The sequence below is a fragment of the Mesoplodon bidens genome, assembly GCF_964165515.1.
Source record: "Mesoplodon bidens genome assembly, chromosome: 8".
Taxonomy (NCBI): Eukaryota; Metazoa; Chordata; class Mammalia; order Artiodactyla; family Ziphiidae; genus Mesoplodon; species Mesoplodon bidens.
The window spans coordinates 25,113,606-25,129,443 of NC_138165.1; the positions used below are offsets into that span (position 1 = coordinate 25,113,606).

General features: G+C 41.6%; 1 protein-coding gene across 1 annotated transcript in view; it reads left to right on the forward strand.

Moving 5' to 3' along the window:
* The first annotated feature begins 9,973 nt into the window (after nucleotides 1-9,973).
* Nucleotides 9,974-15,838, forward strand: part of OLA1 (Obg like ATPase 1) — a 172,412-nt gene continuing 166,547 nt past the window's right edge. The window contains exons 1-2 of the mRNA XM_081241977.1: nucleotides 9,974-10,123; nucleotides 11,407-11,507. Coding sequence (XP_081098103.1) covers nucleotides 11,407-11,507 — 101 coding nt within the window. The 5' untranslated portion in view covers nucleotides 9,974-10,123. The remainder of the gene's footprint in view (nucleotides 10,124-11,406; nucleotides 11,508-15,838) is intronic.

Consider the following 15,838-nt stretch of genomic DNA (forward strand, 5'->3'; position numbering starts at 1 on the left):
AAAGTTAATATTTGTGGCATATATAGAAAATGCAACAGAAGATAGTTATATTTGATAGGCACAACATTCCTGAGATTTTGACTTAAAAAAGTAATATGGATTAGAACAATAACACTAAAAAATCTTCAAAGAGCTTGAAATACCTGCTTCCAAGCCCCATATCTAAGATGGAATCTGTGGTTAAAGAATAGTGACATTTCTATTCTTTCCCAAGATAGCTCATTTCAATTTATTCACAAATGATTAGGTAGTTATATTTAGCTAACAATTCTATACAAAGGAGTCTCTTAGCATTCTTTTTAGCAGTATAGTTCTATACAAATGTGAGCAATGGTTTTAGGCCAAATTTTTCCTTTTATTTGATTGCTCTAGACTTTCACAATTTCATAGTCTGGCTCTTAGGATTATTTTCCAGTTGCTAGGGATTTTACTACATTTTGTGTACATTCACAGAAATACTGATGGAGACAACAGTGGTGAAAAGTCTGGCAGGCTGGTTCCTTTGGGGTCTTGTCTCTGTCCACTGCCGCCATGAACCCCTTGCTCTGTCCTAGCCACTGGCGGCTCTTTATTGTGACTTTGTGAGTGAGTGGTATTCTTGCATGTCTCTGAGACTTGCTCCTCATCTCATTAATCTCAACTCAGCCTTTACAATTCAGCACAAGTGTCCCCTACTCCAGTAAGCCCTCCATCATTGTCGGTCTTGGTGCCATACTGCATTTACTCACCCCCAGTTTAACCCTAACTTATTACACTGTAATTCCTTTGTCTCTTTTCCCCATTATGCTGTGGAACCACTGAGGAAAGCAACTGCATTTTATCCATCTTTATCTTCCCATCCCTCAGCAGAGTACCTGGCACAGCATTAGATTCAATAAATGCTTATTAAAGGAGAGAATGAGAGGGAAGCCTGTCTTAGAAAGAAAAAAAAAAAAAAATCAAGCCTTAGAAAGGCACCTTCAAGGAGATCCACAGAAAAACACACTAACTTACTTTCTCTTTCAAACAGCTTTATTGAGAGATAATTCACATGCCCTGTAATTCACTTCTTAGGGTTATTTATGCTATGAAAAACCCCTGGAGGTAGTTACAATTTATTCTCCTTCAGACTCTTGCATATACCACAAATGCTTGTGTTTTTTTTCAACTTTTTTTTTATAATGACAGTTTTCAAACATACTGAAAAATATTCAACACTTAAAATTCTCAGACCTCCTTTTGTCCAGCACAGTGGTTCTCAAACTTTAGTTGCATCAGAATCAACTGGAGGGTTTGTTAAACTATAAATTGCTGGGCCCTACCCTCAGAGTTTAGAAATTAGCATTTCTAACAGATTCTCAAATGATGCTTACCACTGCTGGTCTGGGGACAACTTTTGAGAACTTTTGGCCTAGCAGTTTCAACAATTATCAACATTTTGCCGTATCTATCATTTATCACTCCCTCCCTTCCTTCCTCTTTCCTTTCTCTTCTGTATTTCTAAAAGCAAACGTCTGACGTTTCTCTATCATTTCACCTTAAATACTTCTGTATATATCTAAACAATAAGGACTTAAAAAACATATTATAATATCATCACACCTAAAAGTTAACACTACTTAATATCTCTCATTGATAATGATCACATTTTTCTCATTATCTCAAAAACACTTTTTATGGTTGGTTTGTTCAAATCAGTATTAAAACAAGGTTAATACATTCCATTTTGTTGTGACTAAGTCTCTCTTAAAAAAAAAAAAAAAGAAAGATGAAATGGGAAGAAGCACAGTTCTGGGATTTCATCTTCCTACTTATATGCATCATTTAATAGTTCACCAATGATTTCACAGCATTTCATCCAGGATTCCCTGAATAAACTGTTTCCTGATGAAACATTTTAATCACTGCATCAATTTAGATAATTCTGGTCATGTCATAAACACTGAAGCCTTAATGTTTCAGGTTCTTGTTTGTCCTTGAATATCAAAGCCTACAGATATACTGAATATGTCTTCCAATAATGTTAATAGTCCTATTTACTGAACTGAAATATTCATGATTAAAAAACGAAATCCTAGCCAGAAGTTCCCTTTGAGGTCAATTTTTTTTTTGCCGTACGCGGGCCTCTCACTGCTGTGGCCTCTCCCGTTGCGGAGCACAGGCTCCGGACACCCAGGCTCAGCAGCCATGGCTCACGGGCCCAGCCGCTCCGCTGCATGTGGGATCTTCCCACATGCAGGGCACGAACCCATGTCCCCTACATCGCCAGGCGGACTCTCAACCACTGCGCCACTAGGGAAGCTCGAGGTCAATTTTTTTTACATGAACTATTTGAGTTAATCTTTTGCTCCAGTTAAAAGCACGCACAGACATGGGTGCAACGAACACACATATACACACCCCTTTCTTCTTTATCTATACTGTTAGACTGCATCATTTACTATAGGTAAAACATCATTTAGCTGTTGTGTGACAAGCATGTTTAAATACAAAGTGCATCTGGAATCAGATGGAATTGGTTTTTTCTTGCCTAAGTTAGGTTATTGCCTAACAAAGAGACTGTAATAAAATTGCCTAAACTTTTATGGATTTGGTGTCTTTAGCTACAAAAGTAACACTTACCTATAGAGTTAGTAAATTAGGTCCCAAATATAAAGTGGCTAGGACAGTATCTGGCACACAATAAGGGTTTAATAACTATCTTCATTCTCTACCTAAAAATCTCTTAGGACAAATGGAAGCAGAAAAAAAATCATTTGATCTTGAAGATGACTGTGAGTACAGTGCTACTTCCCCTCTTGATTCTTAGCTCATTGTGTGTAATCCGGCTCTACTTTAAAGGAGCACCAACATGAGCTGTTATTTCTTCAGTTGGCCAGGAAGCCAAAGTGTTAAGCAGTCTTTTAAGTCCTGTTAATTTGTATAAGGCACAGAGGTAATATAAAACAATGGCTGTCCTAGTCATGGGTTCTCCTATCAGCTGTCAGACAGGATATCCCAAAGATAGCTTCTAGGAGATTCCTCAGTAATTTTCCAAGGTCACTCAAGAAAACCTACATGTTTCATCCCACTTTTTGTAGATCTTTCCCTACTTGTGAAAAGGCATTTTTTCATCCAGGGTAAAATGAAGCACAAGACTATTAATTCTAAACTTCATCTTGGTAGTGAGACATCTGGTGGGAGCAATGCTTTCCTTAGGTTGGTACTCACTTTTTTTTTTCCTTGTTAAATAATCATTTTTGTCATTAGGTAGCTGTTAAAAAAGCAAGGGAAGAGAGCACTGTTCAACAGATTTCTGCTGCAGCAAAAAGTACTCCTCCTAAATCACTACTTAATAGCAACTTTCAAAGAGTTGACCTCCTCAGAGCACATGCTCCAAGAGGTTTTAATGTGTATTATATGAAAATGCATGTACCCATTTGGTAATGCTGGGTTAAGGAGATTTAGGTCCCTTTATTGCAGAATTTCTCAGACCCTTAAATATACTAATATTAGGAGACTGTATATTACAGTCTCCTAAGGGGGGATGCAGGATGCAGCACTTCCTAAACTTATCTGATCCTAGATCTGTTGTTCCACAGAGCAGGGTGGAGGATCACTGTTGCAGAGGATACACTCTGGGAAATAATGTCCTATAATTTAAAACTACAGGTAAGAGGAACATTGGACCAATGGGCCCCTAATGTACATTAATCATTTTCAGGACAGTATAAGTTATTCTTTGCTTTGGCTATTGCAACCATTGTTTGGCTGTAAGAAATAGAAACCCACTGCAAACCAATTTAAACAGAAGATGGAAGCCTTGGTAGAACACAGCGCTTTCGCACAGAGGCCAAAGTCAGAAAGTATACAGAGTTTTAGGAGGACTAGACTGTAACTTGAAAGTCAGAACTTGTGATTAAAGGACCATGTGGGTGATTGATTACCTACGCTTTTTTCCTGCCTGCCTGTTTTTTTCTTTCTTTTGAAGAGTTTTGTCTATATTGTCAAGAAAGTGTCTGACATAGCCTATGTCCCGTTCTATGTTCCCGTTAAGCAGTCAATAGTATTTATTGCTATGTCCTAAGTCCAGCTTCTCAAAAGAAAGAGAATCTTGATAGCCCAGCTTGGATTGGGCTTTCACCCAACCCTAGAACAATCTGTTGAGGCTAAAATTCATGTGCTATAAATAGGAAGGTCTAGGCTTGCCCCCTCAGTTGGGTGAGGGGGATGGATTTTTCTTAGAAGGAAGGGGCCATGGGATGAGTAGGTACCACCAAAGTAACATTAGTCATGACTTCTTTATAAGAATCATTTTAGAAAGAAGGGCAGCCTTGATGGCAGTATTTCATATACTGACAATAGCAAATCGATTTAGAAAGAATGTGCTTCATAGAATCTATTTGTGAATCTATTATGAATATTGTGTCGGGCATTATCACTATTTATTAATATCTAATTCTCCTCTACTGCTGGGTACAAGTACGGATCCCCTGCCCCTTGAAGTTTGATGTGGCCATGTAACTTCACTTGGCCAATGAAATGTCACTTCGTGGGGGGAAATACTTTGATATAGAAGGATTCAGAGACCAGTGCAGCCTGCAAGTGCCAAGCCAACTCATGGACAGCTAGCAGAGCTCCAAGGGACTTCCTGTAAGAGAACTATTTTATTCTGTAACCCCTCTGACATTTTGGAGTTGTCTGTTATCGTATTATAATCTAGCCTATCCTGACTAGTACAAATATTCTCTGAAATGAACCACACAGGTTCAACAATGTAATGAAGGGGAAATATTACCCTGAGCTGGTGCTAATCTGAGAGGCCATAAGTTTGGTGACCTAGGCCTAGGGACAAGATTCCCCAGTTTCCAGTTCAATTGACGGGACTCTTGTGATACATTTTGGTAATCTTCACTTCTCATGACTGGAATTTTAAGTATCTTGTGAAGGTTAATAAAAATATTATTTTCACATGCTCTCATTATATAACACCGTGAAGTGTTATCAGAAGAGGAACAATTTTCTTCAGTGTTTTCTCAGTGAACTAGGTGTATCCACATTTAGGACAATTATGTACATTCCATCAGATGACCACCAATGCCACTGATCTGTTTCAGAATTATCATTCTGTACTCAAGCTGTTATCTTGAAACAATGGTTCAGGAAGTGTACGTGGCCACAGGTGCCCTTTTCTTATACAACACTGATTTTGCTCAGAGGCTTATCCGTAGCCCTCACAGTCAGATGCCTCCGAGGAAGCTGAGCTTTACTCCAGTCCCAAGGGTGGGCTGAATGGTCTCAGGCTAACCCCATTTCCCCTGCCAGTGTTCGGTTCAAATACAGGCATGAGACCCTACTTTGCCCAGTGGAAGAAGAAGTCTGCTAGAGGGTTTCTAGGGCATATTTCCTTTTTTCTAAGAAAGAGTTACAGGAAGAGATGGTTTCCTCCCCTTACCCCCTCTGAATATTGTCATTTCAGGATGTGTTGCCTAGAACTGCCACAGCAGTCTTTTTGCTGTTAGCCTGAAGATGAATCCAGAGGATGCCCAGAGAAGACAGAGCTGTGATACAGAAAGAACCAGGATCCCTGAAAATAGTGTTGAGCTACAGAATCTATCAATCCTGAAGTTCTTCCTCTCTGGACTTTCTGTTGCATAGGACAAATTTCTATTGAATCAGAATTGCTATTACTTGCAGCTAAAAGCATCCTAGCTAATACATTAATAATATATTTGCTTTTTTAGGTTAGCATATGCCTTTTTATGTTGCCTCTGAGAAAACAGCATGTAAAATTTTTTAAGACTTCCTAAATCTTTATCCATGAATTACGATAGAGATTAGATAACAAAACTCCAGTAGTTTCTGTGATAACTGGACTCTTTAATCAATCAGCATTCTTTCAAACACTATGAGCAATTCCAGAATACAGAGCAGATGATTAAACATGTTTTACTTCATTTCACAGGTAGCTTATGGTCAAATTTCAAAGATTCAAAATAATGATCTGTTAAGTGGAAGAATGAAAATTGAAAATCTGTTTCTTTGCTGATGCCTGACAGGGTCTGGGTACTGCTGGTAATAGAACAGGGAAAGGCAAGGATTAAGCACTGCCTGGAACATAATATCAGAAGTCCTGCAAGTAAGTGAAAATCAAGGTGGTGGACGCAGGCCTCTCACTGTTGTGGCCTCTCCCATCGCGGAGCACAGCCTCCGGACGCGCAGGCTCAGCGGCCATGGCTCACGGACCCAGCCGCTCTGCTGCATGTGGGATCTTCCCGGACCGGGGCACGAACCCGTGTCCCCTGCATCGGCAGGCGGACTCTCAATTATTGTACCACCAGGGAAGCCCAGTGGTGGTGTATTTTAAATCGTGAAATTGTAATCAAAGTACTTAGGTATTCTATAGATTTCTACCAAGTTCTTAGATAGTTATTTGTGTAATTACTTGTTTGCCTGCCCTGTTAGATTGCAAGCTCCTTGAGGGCAATGACCATGTTTATCTTGTTCTTCACTGCACCTCCGTCACACAATTGTCATTGTTTTTTGTGATAAGAACATTTAAATTCTAGTCTTTCAGCAACTTTCAAGTATATGTATATAACACAGTATTGTTAACTATAATCACAATGCTGTGCATTAGATCCCCAGAACTTATTTATCTTCTAACTCCAAGTTTGTACCCTCTGACCAACATGTCCCCAACTCCCCACCACCCCCAGGGTACTTATTTTTTTGCAAGCTGTTCCCTTCCCCTGTAAAGTTATTCTCAGAACTCAATTTCCCTCTTAGTGTAGTTACTATTATTATTTTGTTATCTGTTATGCCTGTAACAGATGTGGATGAAGTTGACCAATACGTGTAGTCCAGCCTTGCCAGCCCACGATGAATGTGTCACTACTCCATTTTCCTCCTTTCCTCCTGAGCCTCTCTCTAAACTCTTCCTGTCTCCTGTCCCTTAGCTTTCTCTACAAGATCATTAAATCTCTGGATTTCCAACTGAGCTAGTCTGTATAAATTACTGACTCCAAACCACTCCCTAGATCCTTTGTGACCTTTGGTCAACTTACTTGATCCCTGGTCATTGACTGACACCTAGTAAGGTAAGAAAAATTCTGAAAGCTAATAATAACAAAGAACAAAAAATACGAGCTCTACTTATTTTCATCCCATTGATATTTCCTTGGCAGCATCCTTATGTTGAGCTGATCTCATGGCCTATTCTCATCCTTCCTCTGACAGAGATCTTTTGCTCAATTTCCATTCTAGGGATTTCCCTGGTAGTCCAGTGGTTAAGAATCCGCCTTCCAATGCAGGGGACGCAGGTTCAATCCCTGGTCGGGGAACTAAGATCCCACATGCCGCGGGGCAACTAAACCCCGCGCTGCAACTACTGAGCCTGCACGCCACAACTAGAGAGAAGCCCACAACGAAGACCCAGCACAGCCAAAAAAAGAAAAAAAAAATTTTCCATTCTAGACCACTTCTGATTCTTTCCTCTAGGCTTCACTTAATCACTGAGCCCAACAGATACTAAATAGACTTCCCTTTGTGCAAAAGGCTCAAGGACAAGCTTTCCTATGTTCAAAGTCATTTTCTTAGGCTTGGCATTATTGTTAAGTCTTAATATCCTGTCTGTCTCACTGAGTCTTCATTTATCATGTAGAATAGAAGATACCTACCAGGGTTTTCTCTGAGACATGCCTGCTTCATTAGTGGAGAGAGATCATGCACAGAGATGTTTCTACTATGTGACCTCTACCCACCTGACCAAGGCTGACTGGACCCTTGGTAGAACTTTACCTAAACCAGGCCAATCAGATCCTCTTTCTTGTGAATATGAATTGACCCCCAGTGACTGCGAGTGTGTAGCATTTCCCCCAGTGAGTTGGAAATGGATTCTTATTATTGGGCAACTGTTAGCAGCAGCTATTGGCCACTCCTGAAACTCTGCCTAGCTCACTGACATCTGTGCGACCTGCTTTGTCAAAGCACTTTAAAGGTGGTGAAAAGTGCAAGTAAAAGTCGTAGCTGCAAATAGAGAAACAGGTAACTGACTCAGGGACTTGATAGTGTGAATTGAAGGGAACAGGTAGATCGCAGAGATATTGAGATTGAAGAAGGAGCAAGATCTGGCTAAAAGACAGTGATAACTTGAAGATAATTCTACTATTCCACGACTGGGGAACATTTTCAATTAGTATTGGAGTGGCTGGTTGCTGGGCAGATTGGGCTCTCTGGGATTCTTGAGCTTTTCAGGTAATGGTTCCTCTCTTTTCACAAGCAGCAGTGTGAAAGCCAACTATAGAACTTCACTACTAAACAGTAAACAATTTAGGAATTACTTTGTAAGGGCTATTCATAACCGTTTATACTGATGTTAGGTACAAAATGTGGGCTATTTAGCTTCCTTCTGTTTCGTAGCTACTGTGTACCCACACCCATTTTTATAAATACAAGGTATTGGTGACAAGGGAGCTAGATTGGGAGAATTTAAACAGTGCATATTTATCAATGACATAATGAAAAAATAATACAAAACCAAAATCAAATCAAGTTGCCCATGTCCTTGAGAATTTCCAAACTTATAGAAAAAGCTTTTTAACTTATCTCAGTAGATCACTCTCATAGGAAAGAGGAAAATGTTATGCAATTTTTTTTTATCAATAATGGCTCTGTTGCTACTTATAAAAAGTCCCTATTAGAATTTTGGCTGAAAGGGAACAGATTTTTCCGTTTGATTGGGGCTTGAAATTTGGCTTCTGCCATTCGCCAGTTAGTTGTGTGACTCTATCCAAATTATATAACCTTTCTGATCTTGCTCCCACATCTGTAACATGGGCATACCCATACCAGCCAACTCAGATCTTTTCCTTTATTAGAAACTAGTCTCTTTGAAAGAAGCTTCTAAAAAAAGTGTCACAATTTTTGGACAAGTATTGCATTCACTGCAACAAATACTTGAATGCTGACTGAAGGCCAGGACCTAAATGAATGAATTCCTTCTACAGATGGAGCGCATGGTGTAGTCAGGTAGGGGTGAGATGAGATGAAACCCTAACATTAACAATAGCCTTTATTACTATTTATGAGCCTTTCCTATCTGTGTTGGGTACTGTTACTACAAGGTTTACACACATTATCTCATTTTATCCTCACAATAACCTCCTAAGGTGGGTCTCAATAGCCTCATTTTATCCCAGAGGAAACTGAAGCCCAGAGAGGTTATTTTGGTCAGGGTCAAACGGCTAATGGGTAGTGGAATCCAGATTGGAACCAACGTTTCCCAAATTCCAAAGGCTTCTGCTCTTAACCTTCCAGGGGAAAAGGAGCGGGATGTGTGTGGAAACTGGCTGTGTTAAACGCATTCTGGGATCCAGTGCCCGTAAAACGCCTGAAAAGCAAGGCGACGAAGGACTCCTTAGATCATACCCTTAACCCTTTTTTCCGTTAAGAAAGTTTAACAGCTTCTCACCATCTGGATTGACTGAAGAGCGTTATAGGAAAAGAAGGCGAGCTGGGGCCGTGGTCCCCGAGGACTCAGCTGGCGGCCAAGCGGGGCTGGCGCGGCTGATCGCCAGACCTCAGGCGACCCGCCTCCGCGCGGGCGGTCAGGCCGAGGGTGCTTCGAGGTGAAGCGGCGGGTGAAGTGTGGGGCTGGAGGACGGCGAGCGAGCGTGTGCGGGAAACGCGGGGCGCGCACCGGGAAGGAAGCGGAGATCCGGGGCCGAGAAGCCCCACGTGTAGGGAGGGCGGAAGACGCGCGCTTCTGCGTGCCACCGGCTCAGGCCTGCAAGGACGGCTCCCCAGCTCCCGCCAGCTCGGGCGCCGCGCAACTCCTCCCACCCTCTCCCGCCTCCCGCGGCCAAACCAATGGGCGGGACGGAATGGGGGGAACGCGGGGCGGGGCGGGGCGGGGCGCGCGGCTTGCGCGCAGGTGCAGCCCGGCGCCCGGCCCGCCTGTTCCGCCGCCGCCGCCGCCGCCGCCGCCGCCGCCGCCGCCGCCGCCGCCGCCGCCGCCGCCGCCGCCGCCGCCGCGGACGTGCATTCCGCTCGGCGGAGGGGCCGGGCCTGCGCTCTCTCCTCCTTCCTCCCCGCCTCCGGCTGCCGGTAGGACCCCGTTTCCTGCTGCCACTGGGAGCTTGTGTCATCGCCCGCCCTGAGCACGGTGAGGTCCTCAGGGAGCTTGTGGTCGCGCCCCCCGCCGCGTCTTTGACTCTCTGGCCCATTGCTCTGAGGCCGGCGTCCCGCCAGGGCTGGGTGGCCGGCCTGGGCGGAGGGCGGCGTGGAGCGTGTGGATGAATGAGGCGCTCTCGGACTAGGCCGCGTGTCCCGGGAGCGGCCCAAGCCTCACCCGGCACGCTATGGGGAAAGCCTCCTCCGGAGGCGGGGACGGCCAGTGGCCCAGTCCAGAGGGGGAAGATGTTGGGTGGGACCTCGCTTTGGCTGGGCGGCCAGCCACTCCTTGGTAGGAGGCCAGAGGACTGGAAAGTCTCTGCTCGTGCAGCTGTGCTTCGGAGACCTGGGGTTTGGCTGGGAACAGGTGTGAGTTACAACCCTGAGAAGGGAGATTCCTGGCCCTCGGGGTCAGGGATCAGAGGCTATCAATTCGTGAGCAGGGCCTCAGCGTGGCCCCGGGAGGTTCAGCTGGAGCCAGAAGACAGGGATAGTTTTAATTCCCAGCTTATAAAACGTGAGGTTAGCAGTCCTCATTAGTTCAGTTTGCAGTACTAAAGTCAGCTCAATTTTGCCTGGAGAAACTTAGAGCCAGATTGTCAGGGACCGAGAAAGTTTCGACCTGTAAATAAAAAGGCTTAGTAGATCCATTTACGACTAGAAGTAACCAAAGGGTGGATTCAGGAGGTTGCTTATAAGGGCTGATGAGTCGTACCTACAGTGCCAAAGGTGGAAGAGACTTGTTGGAAAGACCTTGATACCGGCATGTGTTCATTCATGCGAAAAATGGTGCTTGTGGGCGAAATGGGAAAGAACAGGTTCCAGATTGTGGGAATGGTTTGGTGGGAGGTGACTCGGTTGCTAGGGGTTCTAGAATGGATTTTCTTTGACACTCTTACCTGTGCTCCTGCTTCCAAATGCTTTTATTCATATAACCACATGTCAGGTTAAGAAAATGTTTTGTGAACAGTTTGGATGGAAGATTGGCAGCTAAATTTTATTTTTGATTTCTGGTGCCACATATTTTTAGATCAGTTTTCCAGGACTTCTCAGGAGTGACTGCTTTGACAACTACCAGAATCAGATCTGTTAACAGAACTTTTTTGTTTTCATTTTTGTTGAAAAATAAAGTGTGTCCCTTTTAGATTGATAGATATAGTACGCTGTATTCTTAATCTATTATTCAATAAAATATTGTGTGTGATGAAATGTGTTTTTGGTCAATGGGGACAGTAAAAAGTTTTGTTCATATGTATGTTTGTTTTGACATTTCAGATGCCCCCCAAAAAGGGAGGTGATGGAATTAAACCACCCCCAATCATTGGAAGATTTGGAACTTCCTTGAAAATTGGTATTGTTGGGTTGCCAAATGTTGGGTAGGTGAATGTTGGGCTTTTCTCATTTTCGTTTTGTAAATACTTTGGGTCTTGTTGTAGAAATGGGAACTCATGAGGTAATAAAAATTTAAATTGAAGAAAAGAGGCTAGGAAGCTGGACTATTAATATGTTGCAAAACAAGGTTTTCATTTACACTTATCTTACTTTTGGTTTTCTGCACAGATACTGGGTTGAAACTTGAGTTACTTATATTGTTTATTTTGCTAAACTCAGAGGAAGAAGCAGTGGGATTTTAAACATCAAGTTGAACCAGATCAGCTCTGGTTCACCAGAAACACTGTTGGGAGATACACAGTATTGAATTTATGAAGAATTAGAATAGTTTAAATTAGATTTTCATGCTGGCTGGCTCCGTAGGGTACTTAGGCTGGCTACCAGAGGCCATGCAGTAGGATACCTTAGGAAATAGTTTTAAAAGCCCCATTATAAATTGTATTAGATTTTTGGGAGATCAGGGATCAGATGGCTGAATTTTTACTAGAAAAGAAGGTGACAAGTTTGAACTTAATATTGCAAGTTGTGTGCTAAAAAGGTATCTGTTATAAAGTGGCTAAATCTGAAAGTTGTGAGAATAAAATTTTGAGTTTTGTAATGTTTAAAATTAAAGTGTATTATTACTGCAAATAAGACTAATTAGGAAATATTTGTGGGGTTTATTATATAAATCTGTACACATGCAACTTGGTTGTTCAAAGTCTACTTTTTCATTATTTGCCCTTCTATTTTAATACCTTTTACTAACCTTAAAATGTAAAATGTCTCAGAAGTGATTAGGGTGTACTAAGGATCCAATATGGATTTATTAAGGGGACGAAAAGTATTTTGGAATGTGCTTTAGGCTTTTAGATTGGTGGCAGGTAGGACAACCATGTTCTTTCACGTGTTCCTAGGAGCCCCTGTCATAGAGATTGCTTAGTGAATGGAGCATGGTGTGACCAAGTAAGGCAGTTCTGAAATTCTTGTAATGTAAAACATGGCAAGTGGGGCTGTCCTAATTTCAGTCTGGAGCTGGAGAGGTTTGCATTTTGAGGGGGTTTCCTGCTGTGTTATAGGCTGCTTGCAAAGTAAGACCAAATAGAGTGTGGGAATATAAGCAAAACAAATAATTAAAACAAAGTACTGTAGGGTGCTGTCAATAAACTTGAAAGCAAGATATGATCGTTATGTATGTTGTGAACTTTATTGTGTTAGTAAGCAAGACATAGTTTTTAGATATTAACATACTTCTCTCATTCTAGAATCATTTGGTGTTGTCAGTGTTCTGGATTTTGGCCATTCTAAGAGCTGTGTAGTGGTATTCCATTATTGTTTTAATTTGCATTTCCCTGATGACATATAATGTGAAGCATCTTTTCTTGTATTCATTTGCCATCTGTATATCTTCTATGGTGAGATGTGTGTTAAGGTCTTTGGCCCATTTTTTAATCGGGTTGTTTGTTTTCTTATTGTTGAATTTTAAGAATTCTTTGTATATTTTGGATAACTGTCCTTTATCAGGTGTATCTTTTGCAAATATTTTCTCCCAGTCTGTGGCTTGTTTTCTCATTCTCTTGATGTTTCCACAGAGCAGAGGTTTTTCATTTTAATGAAGTCTACCTTATTATTATTTCTTTCATGGATCATGCCTTTGGTGTTGTATCTAAAAAGTCATTGCCATACCCCAGGTCATCTAGGTTTTTTTCTATCTTCTAGGAGTTTTATAGTTTTGCATTTTCATTTAGATCTGTGATTCATTTGAGTTAATTTTTGTGAAGGGTGTAAGGTCTGTATCTAGATTCTTTTTTTTTGGCATGTGGATGTCCAGTTGTTCCAGCACCATTTGTTGAAAAGACTATCTTTGCTCCATCGTATTGCCTGTGCTTGAGAAACTACATATTGATATTTCATCATGGGACGGCTCTTCTTGTTGCTACCACTGCATGAGATGTGATTAGTTTCAGTTGAAGGTGTCAGAAAACCCCAAATAACTATGGCTTAAACAAAAGTTTCTTTTTTATGTAAAAGTGTAAATTTTACAGTCATAGATTGGTATATTGACCTTGCTTTATGAAATCTTAGAAACCCCAGCTTCTTGCACCTCATGCCTCAGCAATCCCAAGGGAATGGCCTTTCATTCTCATGGACCAAAGTGTTGTGAATTCCAGACAGCTGGTTATCCGAGGGGTGAAAGGACCAAACAACTTGCCCTGCAGTCTAAGAGGGACTTTTTTTTTTTCCTGTAAGCTGCCACACCATACTTCTGGTAATATTCCTTTGTTCAGATATAGTCATAAGAATTTACTTTCAAGGAAGGCTAGGATATGTAGTCTTTATTTTGATGGACATATGTTCAGTTAAAAATTCTGTTACTATGAAAGGAGGAAAGAATGAATATTGGGGGACAACTGTATACTCTGTTCCATTACTCAGCAACTGCCTCAGGAGAGTATTTGTCTTGCTTAGTTGATACTTCTGGGAATGTCCTTTGATTGTTCCTACAGCTTGCCTTTTCCCAATTTGCCAGAGTCGAACCACAAAGCTATGTACTGTTGTTGAGGAAAACATTGTAGGAAATGCTTTTTAAAAAAAAAAATCACAGGGTAATTATGTTCAGTGTTTTAGTTATCTATTTTTATGTAGGAAACCACTCCAAAAGTTTGTGGTTTAAAACGATAAATATTTATAATAATATTTCTCATGATTCTGTAGGTTAGCTGGGTGAGTCTACTGCTGGTCTCACTTGAGATCCTTCATGTGGCTGCATTCAGCTGGTGGCTAGTGAGGGTTGGAAGGTCCAAGATGGCCATACCCACAGGGCTGGGGCCTTACCAGGGTTGGCTGGAAGTCTAGAGCATTTCTATCTTCCCTTACCTTCCATTTCCCTTCCCTTCTTTCTCTCCAAGTGGTCTCCAGCCCAAACTTTTTTATAGCATGGTGGCTGACTCCCAAGAGAGTGAAAATGTGCCAGTGGTACAAAACGCTCCCACCTATTTCTTTTAGTCAAAGCAAGTCGTGACACCAGCCCAGAGACAAGGAGGGAAGGGAAATGGACTCAGCCTCTTGAGGGGAGGAGTAGAAAAGAACATGTGGCCATCTTTAATCCATTGCATTCTACTATTTTCCTAATATAGTTTTGTATGACACCCATTTGTTCCCTGGAGAAGTCTTACTGGCTCATTCTTAGCTTCTTGTTCTTACTGAAGAGGCTCCATTCTTGATTGCTTTGAGAAACTCACTGGAGGAAGATTAATCTCTAGGTGCTCAATTAATAATACTCTTTTTTTTTTTTTTTTTTTGCGGTATGCGGGCCTCTCACTGTTGTGGTCTCTCCCGTTGCGGAGCACAGGCTCCGGACGCGCAGGCTCAGCGGCCATGGCTCACGGGCCCAGCCGCTCCGCGGCACGTGGGATCTTCCCGGACCGGGGCACAAACCCGTGTCCCCTGCATCAGCAGGCGGACTCTCAACCACTGCGCCACCAGGGAAGCCCTTAATAATGCTCTTTTTAATGCATATATTTATTTTTCATGCTGGCCAGTTGTTTTTCCAATATTTGATTATAAAAAATTTCATGTACAGAAAAGCCACTCACTTTTTATACAGAATAGTGTTTAGTATATATACATTATATATAAGAAACAACAAGCAATTATGTATATTCTATCCTTGGGATAGATTATATTTTTCTTTTATAATTTTAAAGTCTTAATAGTATCTTCCACTTGACTATTAATAATTTGTTTTTTGCAGATTGCTTGCATGAACTAGTTTGAAATTGATGTGGAAATGAAGGTACAGTGTGGTACAGATTGTGTATTTTAACTCTTTTGTAGGTCATTTAAGGCCTTTTAAAAATGTTTGCTTTTGACAAAAACTATAGCAAAAGGCAATAATGATCTGATTGCCAAAGCTGGTACTCATTTTTTGTCCTTAACTTACTTAACCTCTCTGCCCTATTTGGCACTGTTAGTAACTCCCCACCTCTCTCAACTCCTCCTTCAGTCTTTTGTGCTTTCTACACTTCCTGTGTTTGCGCTCTATATTAGGTTTCTGTCCTTGGCTGTCTTCTCTTTTATACTTTCTCCCTGGGCAGTCTCATCCTCTCCTACTTTTAATCATCTGTTGGCTTCTCTTTTCTAAATTTATATGTCCTGCTCAGGTTGCATCTGAGTTCCAGATTCATATATCTAACTGCCCTGAATATCTCCAGTTAAATGTCTACACCCAGCACGTCTAAAACTGAGCTCATTGCCTCTTGCATTCCCTATCTTGGTTAATAATACTACTTTCCACCCAGATAACTTGAGAGATTTATCTTTGCATCCTTTCCCC